Source organism: Gobio gobio, assembly GCF_949357685.1.
Source record: "Gobio gobio genome assembly, chromosome: 23".
NCBI classification, from domain to species: Eukaryota; Metazoa; Chordata; class Actinopteri; order Cypriniformes; family Gobionidae; genus Gobio; species Gobio gobio.
In genome coordinates this window covers 9,009,442-9,025,395 of record NC_137119.1, presented here as the reverse complement: position 1 = coordinate 9,025,395, position 15,954 = coordinate 9,009,442, and the positions used below count along the sequence as shown (strand labels likewise).

General features: G+C 44.5%; 1 protein-coding gene across 2 annotated transcripts in view; it reads right to left on the bottom strand.

Annotated features, from left to right (window-relative positions):
• Positions 1-447: 447 nt before the first annotated feature.
• plod2 (procollagen-lysine, 2-oxoglutarate 5-dioxygenase 2) overlaps positions 448-15,954 on the bottom strand; it is a 77,241-nt gene continuing 61,734 nt past the window's right edge. The window contains exons 14-19 of one of the 2 annotated variants that reach the window (XM_079806965.1): positions 15,829-15,942; positions 15,523-15,588; positions 11,478-11,582; positions 11,106-11,252; positions 2,097-2,222; positions 448-2,012 (exon numbers count right to left, since the gene is read on the bottom strand). In XM_079806965.1, coding sequence (XP_079663091.1) covers positions 1,857-2,012; positions 2,097-2,222; positions 11,106-11,252; positions 11,478-11,582; positions 15,523-15,588; positions 15,829-15,942 — 714 coding nt within the window. In that variant the 3' untranslated portion in view covers positions 448-1,856. The remainder of the gene's footprint in view (positions 2,013-2,096; positions 2,223-11,105; positions 11,253-11,477; positions 11,583-15,522; positions 15,589-15,828; positions 15,943-15,954) is intronic. The other variant, XM_079806964.1, reaches the window with a different exon arrangement.

Here is a 15,954-nt window from a genome sequence, read left to right as displayed (position 1 = left end):
AAGTAACAGTTTTATCACTTTGTGCCACTCGGTTTTACCTCGCTTACTTATAGCAGTCATAATTTAAAGAGTACAAGCTCATCTCTGATTCCAGTTAAAGTGATCCAGCTGCATGGGAGGAACTAGTTTCAACTCCTCCGCACAATCCTTAAATTGTTGCGCTGATATTCTATCATCTCATCAATCTTACAAAAACAAGTTCAAGAATGTGTCACTAACCATGTACGGAAACAGCGATTGCATCAGTTTCTTGTGTAAACGAACACTCTGTCAACACTTTAATTTCTCAGCTGTGATTACTTATTCTATAGAGACATGGTTTGAAAAGCCATTTGGCATATGATGGAAATGCAAGTGTTCAACACACACATATTATATTACATTAGTATGACGTGTGGAATGTACATGTTTCAACATGCGTCATGCTTAAATTAATGGAGTAAAAAGGAAATGTTCATACTTTTTTATAGCTGTATTGTATTTTACAAGGTCAGTGTTGTTCCCAATCTTGATCTGTCTAGAGCATATCTTTAGTGCAAAAATCTTTTTATTAACAATTTTTGTATTGACACATTTCAACACAAAGCATTTACTGTCAAATATAAAAAGCGTTTTCTCTTTAAAAAAAACATTTTTATTATTTCAACAATTTCAAAATAAGTTAAGAGTTTGACCTGGCTGAGACATTTAAAAGGAACAAAAAAGTAAAACATTTGACATCTCTGAGATATTCTCATTTCAAAGGCATATTTTACCTTGTTTTTACAGTAAAAAACACCTTCAGCAAAACTTTGGAAAAAAAAACAAAAACAAAACAACAACCAGAATTAATTTCAAATCCTGTAGTTTCTTGTTGTGCAAACATACAACATTATATGTATTTTGTTGACAGCATATTCATAGTTTCATAGTTATGTAACCTTGTCATGTAAGTCATGTAAAATGCCTCATTTCATGGATTAAAAACATGGTCAACTGCTACAACTGAACTATTGAAGTCATGTTTCATTTCATTGCCACTAACAGCTCGCCAATCTAGATTATTTTACAGTACTTGGAGCTCACTTTCCTTTTTACCAATTATAAATAAAAACGGAAATAAACAATTTAACTTTTTTTTTTTTTTACTGATGGTAGGAAGCTGACAGTATAATTATTGCTGCCTTGAAATCATGTTGAAATGATTGCATTTATAAGTATTGTTCATGTGCACAGACTTTGAGTTGGGGGCGTGTCAGTTTTAAAATCCTGGTGAAAGTTAATTAATATTTATCATAAAGTTGTAACTCCAAATCTTGATGCACAGTTTAGCGTAGAGGTTTACTGTAATGTGCACTAAAATTTGCCAGAAAACAAAGGTTTAAAAGGGTGACAGGCTTGTGCAATGTTTGTGCAATTGTATTCTAATGAGAATGACTTAAATGCACATCATCCAAAATATTAAATAGGAACTTTCCAGGAGGACTTGCAGGCAGCTATTATGAATGAGTGCTAATGCTAAACAACATGAACCAAGTTACTGAGCTCACCGGATTTCTTTCTTTGCCAGAACAATTATGATCAAATCTCTCATGTAATCTTACTGAGTGTTTTAAACCTCGTACTGAACGAGGTTGAAATGTATGAAGTCTGCCAGAGTATGTGTTTGTTTGTGTATATGTGTGCATTGACTTAACCTTCTGATGAACAGCATTTTCTCTCTCGACAGTAGTAAATGTTTTAAAAGACAGCAAACAGAAACAGTCACGCAACACATAAACCAAGAAAAAAATCTGTAAAAACAAACAGCTGACACTACACAAACATATCAAGGCCAGTAAATTTCTAGTGTAGAACTGCTAGAACTACCAGGGAGTCTAAGGATCTATGAAGGACACTGCAATGTAGCGTGTGCCGTTGGTCGTAGGTAGTCCTTCGTGAAGGTGGGTGAGTCTACCTGGATGCATGAAGCTCCAGCCTTTTCTAGGAGACTCTATGGAACAGTTATATCTGTGAAATCGGCAACCTCCACCCTGAAATAGAAGGAAATGTATTATAAGTTGAACTACATGTTAAGTTTTTTTAGGAAAAGTAAGGCCAGTATATCACAATCTTACCTGGAAATCTAAGCCCTTGTTGTTGAGAGCAATATTAATGGTGAATGTTGAGGAGTCGTGATGTGGTCTCAGGTAGGCTTGTCTGTTTGGAGTGTACTTCACCACAAAGTTCATAATCGCATAGCCCTGAAAGACAAAAAAAAGATCACAATCAAAACCCAACTCTCAAAAGTATCTTACAGATTTGCTTAAAGTTTAAGGGTACGTTTACATGACAAAGATGTACTAAAACATTCCAGTACGCACCTATAGACTGATCACGTAATATGCATATGCATGACATCACCGGTTTCACAAATGCACAAATGTTTTTATTGTTGTTTTTTACAAAAACTTGCACTTTGAATTCCGTTTTCAGACGTTTGTGTTCCCTTTCGTTCAGTCACTCCGACGTACGTCAGTGACTGACGAATGGGGGTTTCGCCTAGAAGCCAATTACCTTCGAGGTGTTTAACAGCGCCCAATGGCGTGCCAATGCCATGGGCATGCGGAATTTGCATGCGTAACTCCGCCCCACCGTGTGGGTATATAAGGAAGTACGCTGGCAACATCGCATTATGTTTCTGCTTTGGAGCCAAGAGTACCTCTTCACTCCTTCAAGCCTACAACTGAGTCTTTGTCAAGCCTTTGAGACGAGCAGCTTTCCAGAGGCGTTGGATCTGCGGCGCGTTCCAGTGATCGCATACTGCCTGCCTGCTGATCTGCGCAGTGGTCCGTCTGACAGCTGGTGTGTGGTCCCTGGGCGCTTCGGCGTCTCTGCGAAGCTTCCTCTCCTAAAAGAGCTTACACGTGGCACGTCCTTTTCAGGATGTCTCGCCCGTGTACTTCTGGGTGTGGCCGGTCGTTGACTTCCTCTGATGGGCACGATCTCTGCTTGGTATGCTTGGGCGTTCAGCATGCTCAAGCAGCGTTCGTGGATGAGTCATGTTCCCACTGCGGGAACATGACCATCGCGGTTCTGCGGTCGAGACTCAAGGATCTTCGTAATGAAGTGAGAGTCCCCTCAACCACACCCCGATCTACCGTGCCCCCCGTGGCCGGTACTTCGGCTGGTGGTCAGGGTGACCTGAGGGTTACGGTGTGGAACAAAGCCCCGACACTCATGCCTCGGGCCACACCCCCCTCTAGCGTTCCGCAACCCGTGAGTGTCCAGGCTGAAATCGCGGGGCCAGCTCCGGCTCCCTCGCGCATTTCGTTTGCCGCTCCGGAGGATGATCCGATGTCGGTCAACGCATCACAAGGTGGGCTCGAGTCCTCTGAGGATGATGACCCGGCTGTGCTGCCGCCTTCGGGCGCGCCAGCATTGCCCGAGTCGGACCCAGAGCTGACAGCCATGCTGTCTCAGGCAGCCGCGAGCTTAGGGTTAGAGTGGAACCCTCCACCCTGTCCCGAACGCTCGCGGCTCGATGATTGGTTTTTGGGAGCCCGCGCTGATTCACGTCAGTCCCCGCCCCCAATACCTTTCTTTCCCGAGCTGCATGAGGAGATTGCCCGGTCCTGGAAGTCCCTGTTGTCTTCCCGTGACCGGTCTGCAGTCTCCTCCGCTTTCTTAACGCTGCATCGCTGCCCCACACCGGGTACGTCTGTAGTCCGAATGACCCCGCTGGTGCAGTTCCTGGGAGCCTGGCTTCAGATTCCAGGGCTGTCCCGCTGGGTCGCGAAGACAGTCAGGCGCGGCTACGTGATTCAGTTTGCGCAGGTTCCTCCCTGTTTCCGGGGAGTCCACTTTACTATGGTCGGGGCCAATGCCCCTGTCATGCGAGCGGAGGTTGCCACCCTACTGGCGAAGGGTGCGATCGAACCTGTCCCTCCAGCCGAGATGAAGTCCGGGTTTTACAGCCCCTACTTTATTGTACCCAAAAAGACCGGTGGGTTGAGACCAATCCTGGACCTGCGCATCTTGAACCGTTACCTTCACAAGTTTCCGTTCAAGATGTTGACAGCGAAACGCCTTTTCGAATGCGTTCGTCCCGGCGATTGGTTTGCAGCGATCGACCTGAAGGACGCCTACTTTCATGTCTCCATCCTACCTCGACACAGACCGTTCCTACGGTTTGCTTTCGAGGGGCGGGCATACCAGTACGCGGTCCTCCCATTCGGGCTATCTCTGTCCCCTCGCGTCTTTACGAAGATTGCCGAGGCAGCCCTTGCGCCCCTTCGGCAGCACGGGGTTCGCATCCTGAACTACCTCGACGACTGGCTCATACTGAGTCACTCTCGAGAGCAGGTTTGCGAACACAGAGATCTGGTTCTCCACCACTTAGCCTGTCTGGGCCTTCGGGTCAACTGGGAAAAGAGCAAACTCTGCCCAGTGCAGAGGATCTCTTTTCTCGGTATGGAGATCGACTCGGTCGCCATGTGCGCGCAGCTTACGAGCGAGCGCACGCAGTCTCTGCTGACTTGCCTCCGTCAAATCGAGAGCAAGAGTGCGGTTCCACTTAAACATTTTCAGAGGCTCCTGGGGCATATGGCATCTGCAGCCGCGGTAACACCGCTCGGATTGCTACATATGAGACCGCTTCAGCACTGGCTTCGCGATCGAGTCCCGAGATGGGCATGGCGGTCTGGCACACTCCGGGTCCAAATAACCCGGGCCTGCTTACAGACACTCACTCCGTGGTCGAATCTCAGTTTTCTACGGACCGGCGTGTCCTTAGAACGAGTTTCCAGGCATGTTGTTGTATCAACGGATGCCTCCTCCACGGGCTGGGGTGCCATGTGCAATGGACAAGCAGCCGCGGGCTCCTGGACAGGACCCCAGCGCCTTCTGCATGTCAATTGCCTCGAGTTGCTGGCAGTACGGTTCGCCCTGCACCGCTTCCGAGCGTTGCTGAGGGGTCAACACGTACTTGTCCGGACAGACAACACGGCCACTGTAGCGTACATCAACCACCAGGGCGGTCTACGCTCCCGCCGTATGTCTCAACTCGCCCGCCATCTCGTTTTATGGAGTCAGAAGCACCTGAGGTCCCTTCGTGCTATCCACATCCCGGGAGAACTGAACCGTGCAGCCGACGAGCTCTCACGGATTCAGCCACTTCCTGGAGAATGGAGACTCCATCCCCAGACGGTCCAGCTGATTTGGGAACAGTTCGGCAACACACAGGTAGATCTGTTTGCCTCCCACGACTCTTCCCACTGCAGCCTGTACTATTCCCTGACCGAGGGCACGCTCGGCACGGATGCACTGGCGCACAGCTGGCCCCAGGGCCTACGCTTATATGCGTTTCCCCCAGTGAGCCTTCTCGCACGAGTACTGTGCAAGATCAGGGAGGACAAGGAGCAGGTCTTGTTGGTCGCCCCGTATTGGCACGGCCAGACCTGCTTCTCAGAACTGCTACTCCTTGCGACAGCCCCTCCCTGGCCTATCCCTCCGAGACCGGACCTCCTCTCTCAGAGACGGGGCACCCTATGGCACCCGCGTCCAGCGCTCTGGAAGCTCCACGTGTGGCTTCTAGACGGGACGCGGCAGGTTTGAGTGGCCTGCCCCCTACGGTGGCCGCCACCATCACTTCCGCTAGGGCAGAGTCTACACGACACCTCTATGCGTTGAAGTGGAACCTCTTCGTCACCTGGTGCTCTTCCCGCCAAGAAGACCCCTGGAATTGCCCGATCGGGTCCGTGCTTGAGTTTCTCCAAGAGGGGCTGGAGCGAAGGCTGTCTCCCTCCACCCTGAAAGTGTATGTGGCTGCAATATCTGCCCATCACGACCTCTTGGGAGACAAGAAGGTAAGTCAGCACGACCTGATCATCAGGTTCCTGAGGGGAGCGAGGAGACTGAATCCTCCTCGCTCTCCTCTCGTTCCCTCTTGGGACCTCTCAGTAGTCCTAAGTGCTCTGCAGAGGCCTCCCTTTGAGCCTTTGCGGTCGGTTGATATTAAGTTCCTGTCGTTGAAGACGGCTCTGCTGACCGCATTGGCCTCTCTTAAGAGGGTCGGGGACCTGCAGGCTTTTTCAGTTGACGAAGCGTGCCTAGAATTCGGGCCGGCTAACTCTCACGTGACCTTGAGACCCCGGCCTGGATATGTGCCCAAGGTTCCTACCACTCCCTTCAGAGATCAGGTAGTGAACCTGCAAGCGCTGCCTTTGGAGGAGGCAGACCCAGCCTTGGCATTGCTCTGTCCAGTACGCGCTCTCCGCGCTTACGTAGACATGACGCAGTGTTTCAGGACCTCAGACCAGCTCTTTGTCTGTTATGGTGGAGAGCGGAAGGGAAGTGCTCTCTCAAAGCAGAGGTTGTCTCACTGGATAGTGGACACCATTGTTTTGGCTTACCAGCAGCAAGGTCGACCATGTCCCCTTGGTGTGAGGGCACACTCCACCCGGAGTGTGGCCTCCTCTTGGGCTCTAGCGCATGGCGCCTCGCTAACAGACATCTGCAGAGCTGCAGGCTGGGCGACACCCAACACAATCTCAATCCCAGCCAGATTCTACAATCTCCGAGTGGAGCCAGTGTCCGACTATGTACTCGCCCCCCCGAGGGGCCGGTAATGGACCAGGCTCTAGGTGTCTTCGCTTGCTCGCCACTCCACTCCACGGACTGGATACGTGCGATATTCTCCTCAGGTGAGCTCCCCGAGAGCCCTGAGCTCCTCCAGCACTGTCGACGCCGACATCAGTTCAGTCTGCCCTTTCGAGCCCAGACCCTCATGTCCGGCCAGGTGCCCCGTGTGCATGGTTCCCTCCGGCGACCCCCACACGAGTATTTCCACCGTAAGCCTCCTCAGTGAGCAGGTGTCTTTCCCTTGGCAAGCCCCTGCCACCCTAGGGTTAAAAATCCACCTTCGGCTGGTACCCTAGAGTTTCCCATATGCAGCCCACAGCGGGTCATATGTGTACTCTCTAAGTCCTCCCCACGGGTAGGCATCTTGGCATTCCCTCACTGGGATATGCTTCCCAGTGTACCTTGGTAATCCTGTGATAAGTGGGAGTCCTACGGCCTTAAGTGGCAGGATCTAACACTTACGCAGGGCACTGGACGACAGCTGAGTGGCGCGGTTATATTGGAACCCCCATTCGTCAGTCACTGACGTACGTCGGAGTGACTGAACGAAAGGAAACGTCTCGGTTACGTATGTAACCCTCGTTCCCTGAGGAGGGAACGGAGACGTACGTTCCTCAGCCACGTCAGCTGTGCTGCTGGAACGCGGAGTTCAGATCTTGGCTCCGCAGCAGATACATAATGCGATGTTGCCAGCGTACTTCCTTATATACCCACGCGGTGGGGCGGAGTTACGCATGCAAATTCCGCATGCCCATGGCATTGGCACGCCATTGGGCGCTGTTAAACACCTCGAAGGTAATTGGCTTCTAGGCGAAACCCCCATTCGTCAGTCACTGACGTACGTCTCCGTTCCCTCCTCAGGGAACAAGGGTTACATACGTAACCGAGACGTTTTTCAGGCCCCCATAACATTTTTGTCTTGCAAATGAACGGTTTGAAGTTTTTAGTTTTTAGGAAAAGAAAAACGTAAAACACAACGTAAACGGACCCTTAATTTGTGCAACTTTTTCTTCTGTGGAGTAATATATATAGAGAGTTGCAAGAAAAAGTATGTGAACCGCTTGCAGAATCTGTGAAGATGTGAATAATTTTAACTAAATCAGAGAGATCATACAAAATGCATGTTATTTTTTATTTAGTACTGTCCTGAATAAGATATTTTACATAAAAGATGTTTACATATAGTCCACAAGATAAAAAAAATTGCTGAATTTATTAAAATGACCCGTTCAAAAGTTTATGAACCATTGATTCTCAATACTGTGTGTCGCAAACTGCCCAATGTTCTTCAGAAAAATCCTCCAGGTCCTGCACATTCTTCAGTGTTCCAGGATTTTTTGCATATTTGAACCCCCTCCAGAAGTGACTGTATGATTTTGATATCCATCTTTTCACGCTGAGGACAATTGATGGACTCAAACACAACTACTAAAAAAGGTTGAAAAATTCACTGATGCTCCAGAAGGAAACACAAGGGATTAAGAGCCGGGGGGTGAAAACTTTTTGATTTTAAAGATCAAGGTAAATTGTACTTAATTTGTCTTCTGGGAAACATATCATATATATTCTTTTGCTTCTGAAGGGCAGTACTAAATGACAAAAAAAAAAAGAAAGATTTTAACAAAATACAATTTTGGACATCATCCTGTTCAAAAGTTTTCACACCCTGCCTCTTATTGGATTGCGTTTCCTTCTGGAGCATCAGTGAATGTTTGAACATTTTTTTAATAGTTGTGTTTGAGTCCCTCAATTGTCCTCAGTGTGAAAAGATGGATCTCAAAATCATACAGTCACTGCTGGAGAGGGTTCAAATATGCAAAAGATGCTGGAAAACTGAATTATTTGCAGGACCTGGAGGATTTTTCCGAAGAACATTGGGCAGTTTAACAAGAGACTCAAGAACAACCATCATAAAACAAATAAAAAGCCATGGATCATCCAGTTAAGAACACACAGTATTGGGAATCAATGGTTCATAAACTTTTGAATGGGTCATTTTAATAAATTCAGCTATTTTTGTCTTGTGGTCTATATGTAAACAGACTTGGAAATTTTGAACTCTTGTTTTATGGAATAGAGCTTCAAGGAGATTCTTCTAAAATTATTTTTCTGAATTCCACTTAAAAAAAATAACAACAGTGTAATGGTTTAGAAAGACATTAGGGTAATTCCAGAAGTTACATTTTTGGGGGAAATATCCCTTTAATAGATGACCTACAAAGAATCCAGACTCATGGTGCCAACCGGAGTTCACATTCCATGAGTCAAATGAACCAGAGACCTAATAACACTTGTATGCTCAGTAGTGGACAAGCGAGAGAGGGAAAGCTGAAAATTACAGAGAGAAAAAGATGACATGACTAATTCCATGAGTCACGTCAACCAAAGACCTAACAAAGTTCAACTAGCAAGCTGTGTTTTAGCTGGCTGCTGTACTAAGCCATCTGAAATTATGCAGATGTACAAAAAAAGATCCCTGTGGCTGACAAATTTTTTTTTTAATTGCTCAAATTATAGAAAATGCCCTATTTACAACTAATAAGCAGCAGTTCAATGATTGCATTAGAGTGTGAAGTCATGAGTCAAATCAACTAGACTTAACGGATGAATTTCAAGAAGCCTGTCGAGAAAATTTCTAGGTCATATTTCACCCCACAAAGAAAATGCTGCAAGAAGCAGTTAGGAGTTCAAAACCGTTAGTTTCCAATTAAATTAAAATGGCGGGAAATATGGTGTGGAATTTAAAAAAATATATATATTTTTTTAATTTGCAATAATAATAAAAAGTCCCACATTTGATGGATTTTTACTGGTGTAAGAATGCAGCTGGCTTCACTTCTTCAGCAAGTGTTTCCATTTTTTTATAGCTGTTTTTGAACATGCCATCTATGTTTGATTTCTAATTATCTTTGATTAACTTTAATGACATACTGAAGGAGGTGCGGTTACTTTAAGACCAAATGCTGAATCCAATATATAGACATTCATCCGATTTCATTTGTCAATTGCTTACATTCGGTTAAGACAAAGCCGACTGTATTAACTATGATACTCGCTATTTTTGGCATACCTTTATGCGTATTTATCCGTTCAAGCGCAAGACGTGCTCTCTGTGTTCGTGCTATTGATGAAGCGCCATATGCCGCGCACCAGGCGCGTCACGCTCTCATGTTCAAGGCAGCAATGCAAAACAGTGAATCTACATCACCATACAGAAAAAAAAGGTTCACTTCAAGAATGAAAAAAGTAGCTTTGCTGTAAAAACTGCACAAATGGAAACAAAAAAGCGCAAACTATATAATATCTTTCCATAAACACTTTACACAGAAATAAAAATACTTATATGCCTATACACACTCTTCCAGCCTAGGGTGAAGTGATAATACATTAACAACGTTTTAAGACAACGTTTTATGTCTTTAATAGAAAACTATGAATGGCCACTTTTATTATTAATCATCTGTTTGGCAACTAACGTTAATATTCTCTTAATATTCAATGTTAATACATCAACAATGTTCCGCGCCACCCAGGGTGGCCAGTCAGATGCTGGCCAGTGGCCAGTGGCTCCGCCACTGAAAGTAGTTTGCAGTACAAAATGCTTACGCTATGTCTGATGAGCGTAACTGGTGTGCAATGTCGTCATTTTGAACTTCGAGAGGCACTACACTTTTTTCCGTAAGCTGAATACAGAAGGCGATTCGCCGGAAACTAGATACTTTACTTTTATAAAGTTTTAAATATGGATATTTTTCTTAAACAAATGTACCGCTTCGCTTCAGAAGTTAATATTAACCCCCTCGGAGTTAATATCCATATGATGGATAGATGCACTTTTATGGACTTCAAAAATGACCCAACAGTCACTGCCATTATAAAGCTTGGAAGAGCCAGGACATTTTTTGATATAACTGATTGTGTTCGTCTGAAAGAAGCATGTCATATACACCTAGGATGGCTTGAGGGTGAGTAAATCATGGGATCATTTTTCTTTTTGGGCAAATTAACCCTTTAAGTTTATCTGCGGAAAATGAAATCCGGTGGGCTTTGGAAAGCCGCGTGCAGTCCTACGTCACTGGACTAATCTTCACGGTACTTTAGACCGCAGACAGCAGCAGGTCTAGGGGAAAAAGAGTTAATGGGAAAAAAAAAGTTCCTGGGACAAATTGTTCCGGGTAATTTTGGAAGAAACGGGGCTATACATAAACATCAGAAATAGCTTCCACCTTTGATGACTTTTGTTGATTTGGAGAAACAGTCTATAATACTCTGATTGAAGTAATTGATTGAAGAAAAGACGACACAGATTCATTTAACAAGGTAACCATAAGAAATTGCCTTTTCGAAGTTAAAAAAATGGCCCCTTAATTGAAAATTTGATTTCTGGTTTCAACCTAATAAACATAAGACGACATAAAGCCTTACAAAAAGATGAAGAGGTAGAAGAGACATTTTGATTTAACAGCTGATTATGACTCAGTCCAGACCCAGACAGACTGGCTCACCTTGGTGTAATAGCCAGAGAAAACCTTGAGAGTGACGGGAGAGATGAATTCTCTGATAAAGTGCAGCCATTCCTTATCGAAATCGATCTGTTTCATATGAATGTCATCTGTCGGGACACTCTCATAGCCTCCAGTGATACGCTTGTCCTGCGAATAGAAAACACAATGACTGGGCAAACAGTTAATGATAAAAACTGCACAATTGCACTGCAGTGTAAAGACTATTTTAAAGTTAATTTTCACTAACCCCCAAAATAAGGATTAAATATGTGCATGACTAGGTATTTAAACATTCTTGTCTGCTTTTTTTATTCAATGGTGATCCCTGTACAAAGAGTGCAGACTGTTTTAAGGCCGGCGGGTTTATCTGACCTTGTGATTTCCACCAGACCATGACCCATAGTTTTCCATCTCGTCCACCAGCTCATCGCAGGCCTTCTCCGAGAACACGGGGAACCAGAAAACATCTGGGCATGGCTGCAGAAACATAAACAGGTGCTCAACATAATCCGGTCCTTTTTTTTAATACATAAAAGTCATTATAGAGTCATATTGTAGCTCACAGTCTAGTCCACCTGGCCTATTTATTCATAATTCAGAACAATCATTTCGAGAATAATCATTATGAGAAGAGCTTAATCATTATGAGATCAACAATGAGCATATTATCACATGGCTGCTCACATTTACATATCCATCTGACAATCATAACAGAAGCAATTTACAGATAGATGTCTGAAAGGTACAGTAGCAAAAACTGCCAGTTTAGGAAAATGGTCAAAATTGTTCTATAAATCTAAATTACAATTATTTGTGATGCACAAAGCTTGGCAAACTCTAATCAAACACCTGGACAAGCTAATCAAGGTTTTCAGGATTACTAAAGCTACAGAAGTCAGTTTGATCTAGGTTGGTGACAAACTCCGCAGGTCAGTGGACCTCGAGGGCCTGACTTACCCAGCCATACTGTAAAGTTGCGGGGATGTTGGAGCCATATAAACCAATCAGGCATAACATTATGACAGGTGAAGTGAATAACACTGATTATCTCTTCATCATGGCTCCTGTTAGTGGGTGGGGTATATTCAAGTGAACATTTTGTCCTCAAAGTTGATGTGGTAGAAGAAGGAAAAACAGGCCTGCGTAATGATTTGAGCGAGTTTAACCAAGGCTCATTGATGCACGTGGGGACATGCTACTGTAGCTCAAATTACTCACGAAATGAATGCAAGTTCTGATAGAAAGGTGCCAGAATACACAATACATCGCAGTTTGTTGCGTATGTGGCTGCATAGCCACAGACCAGTCAGGGTTGTTGCATTGTTGCAGACCATGTACACCCTTTCATGGAAATGGTATTCCCTGATGGCTGTGGCCTCTTTCAGCGGGAAAGTGTACCCTGCCACAAAGCAAAAATGGTTCAGGAATGATTTGAGGAGCACAACAGCGAGTTTGAGGTGTTGATTTGGCCGCCAAATTCCCCAGATCTCAATCCAATCGAGCATCTGTCAGATGTGCTGAACAAACAAGATCCATAGCACACCTTCAGGGGTCTAGTGGAGTTCATGCCTCAACGGGTCAGGGCTATTTTGGCAGCAAAAGGGGGACCAACACAATATTAGGAAGGTGGTCATTATGTTATGATGATCGGTATATACATATATACATATAACAGTTAGGTCCGTTCGAACAATTTATTATTAAATTAATTAAGTTTTGTGCCTCTAACAAGTGCTTTCAACCTTCTTTTTTATCTGAATAGTATGCGGAAAACACTTAACGCAACTGAATTCTTTTTTGAAAATTATGGAATATTTACGTATTTGGTCTATTCACACAGGATTAGAATTGCCTGAGGTAACATTTCCAGACCTTTTTTCACCAAAGGTAAAAGTCGCCGTAATATTTACTGATATCGTCCGTAATGATTACTGAGATGGCACATTCAAACAGGACTAAAATTACTGAAAAGCTCTGCTAATAATTACTTTACCCTACCTCTCCATGTGAAACTAATCCCATCAAAATAGGGTTTATGTCTTTGGATTGTGGGGGAAACCGGAGCACCCAGAGGAAACCCAAACCAACATGAGAAGAACATGCAAACTCCACATAGAAAGGCTGGGACTCAAATTAGTCTAGCTTGGATGTTTTGACACTGTAAATCACCAGATCCTCCAATCAACTTTCTCAACACTGGGCATCTTGGAAACTGCTGGTTTGAATCCTATCTCCCATGTAGTTGGAGAAGTTGCATCAAGTAACTACAGTGGTGACTCTGGGTTTGCCTTATATTCTTCTCAGTATACACAATGCCTACAATTCCTACAACTACTATGCCAGAAACAGAGTTCTAATTCTCATGCTTGCCTTTGGCTAGCCAAATCTCGGCTTAAAGGGGTGGTAAACCACGATTTCACTATTCTAACTTTAGCTAGCGTGTAATGTTGCTGCTTGAGCATAAACAACATCTGCAAAGTTACGACGTTCAAAGTTTAAAGCAAAGGGAGATATTTGCTTTTAAAGAAATCAGTTTCTAAGAACTACAGCAAACGGCCAGTAGGCGACTACACACATTCCTCCAGGGTTGGTGACATCAACAGGCTCAATATTTACATAAACCCCTCCTCCGAGAATATTAAATAAGGGGGGGGTGAGGCCATTTTGTATCGCGGCGCTGTTGTGGTATAAGTTAGTTAGGCAGGAGTGTTGTTGCCGCGATGCCGAGGAAACGCTGTTATTTCCATCCGGATTGCAGGTCTGGGGTACTTGCTCTGTTCAGCCTTCCTTGGGACAGGGGTGCGTTGCAGAGCGTTTAACACACAGCATGTTATATGCACGTGTGTTTGAGTCAGCGGGGAATCAGGCGCGCGCAGGGCTCCCTGCAGCACATCTAACAGAGGAAAACATCCACCGTCTTCGCGATTTCAATGCCGGATTTGCACAATCCGGATTTGCGGATTTGCGTGAAAAAAACACTGCCGGTGCGTGGATGCACGACGCGCGCGCTGCACATTTCACGGAGGACAACACAAACTTCCACAAACTTCGCGAGTTCAATGCCAGATTTGCACAACGTCAGCTGCGTGAAAAAAACACTGCCGGTGCGTGGATGCACGACGCGCGCGCTGCACATTTCACGGAGGACAACACAAACTTCCACAAACTTCGCGAGTTCAATACAGGATATGCACAACGGCTTGTCCTGAAAGCTGGATTTACAAACAGAAGCTGTTCACGGGCCACAACCTGTAAGTCTGATTTATATTTCATCGATGTGTTTTCCTGTAATAGGTTGTAGCAAGGAAGTAAACAGATGACAGCGCTGTTCTGCAAACCAGTCTGTTAAATGCTCATTCATACTTGACGTTATCCGACGAACACCTAACATTACAAACACTAACGTTAAAATCTCATCAGCGAACCTGACATTAGTGTAAATGATTCTTTGATTAGAGCTTTTATGTATTGTTTATCTTCAGGCATGCTAAACATGGTTCTGTGTGTGATTTGGCTAACTTACTAGTAAAGCCAGTGCTTAGTGTTCGTTTTGGGTTAGTTCTTGCGACAGATATTTGGCTATAATCGTTCTAAAAATACAAAAGTAACAGTGCCATTCAGTAAAGATCATTATAGATCCGCAGTCTTTACACTTGAGGACTGAACAGGTTCTGCTCGATCATCTTCACTCAAATGTTCTCATATAGTTTTATTGACGCCAACCAAAGCACAGCCGAATAGCGAATCAGAACACACTAGGCCAGCTAACCAATCAGAGCCCACTGCGTATTTTTGAGGGACTGGCTTCATACAACCCGGAAAGCATCAGACCGTTTTACAAGGAGGGACAGAGCAGTGTAGAATAAAGGTCAAATATATGAAAAATAAGGCAATTTTTTTTAAAACGAAGCATGAACACATGTTACAGTGCACCCCACAAACACAGTCAAGCCTTCAAAAGAATGTGTTTTACCACCCCTTTAACCTAGTAAACACGTAGCTTCCTGTCTTCAGCATCATCGTTCATAGAAAACAACATCCAGGTCAGAATTTGTAGGTAGTGTTTGATGGCCAGTTCAGCTTCAGAGACCATTGCAAAGGCTGTCCAGACATGCAGATTTGCACTTTACTTCTTCAAGAACATCAGGTCCTGCTTGCATGGACACTTAAATTGGTCTTCAAAAGAGTATGCACTATACCAATACTTGCCTTGCTTCACTGATCAAGGTATCAGTGCTTGCCTATAGAACAACAACTAGTTATCTATCCGTCTCCAAAAACTCTGGTCGATAAGTGAACAAACTCCCTGTCCAGAAGACTAAGTTTCACAGTGCATCGATGGTGGAATGATCTTTCCCATTCTACCCGAACTGCATCCGCTAAACAAAGAAAGAAAAAAAGATTTGTTTGTTTATACCTGCTCCAAGACATTGTCTGTAAAAATTCGAGTGTAGTTGGGATGGATGTATTTCTCTCTCCAGTCCTGTGTAAAAGACAGAGAATTAGTACTTAGTCCATTCACTGACCTGCATTGCAAACATTGATACGCTTCTCTGCATTCATTCGGCAGGTCCTAGATGGAGGTCAACACAGACTTATGTTTACACTGTCAGCGCTCCACTTCAGTACTGATGACAAATGAACCACTAAATGTAAACTTCTGGGTTTTTGTAACAGACACGTTGTATACAAAAAACATTCGATCACAAATTGTGTCACTCACCAGAGGGTTTTCAAACATTTGCCAAAGGTCATTGTTATAATGGGACGTGTTATAGTTGGCAGTGGAAATAAGCCTTCCGAACTCATGGCGATTTGTAATATACATGAAAACTCCCTGAGGTGGACA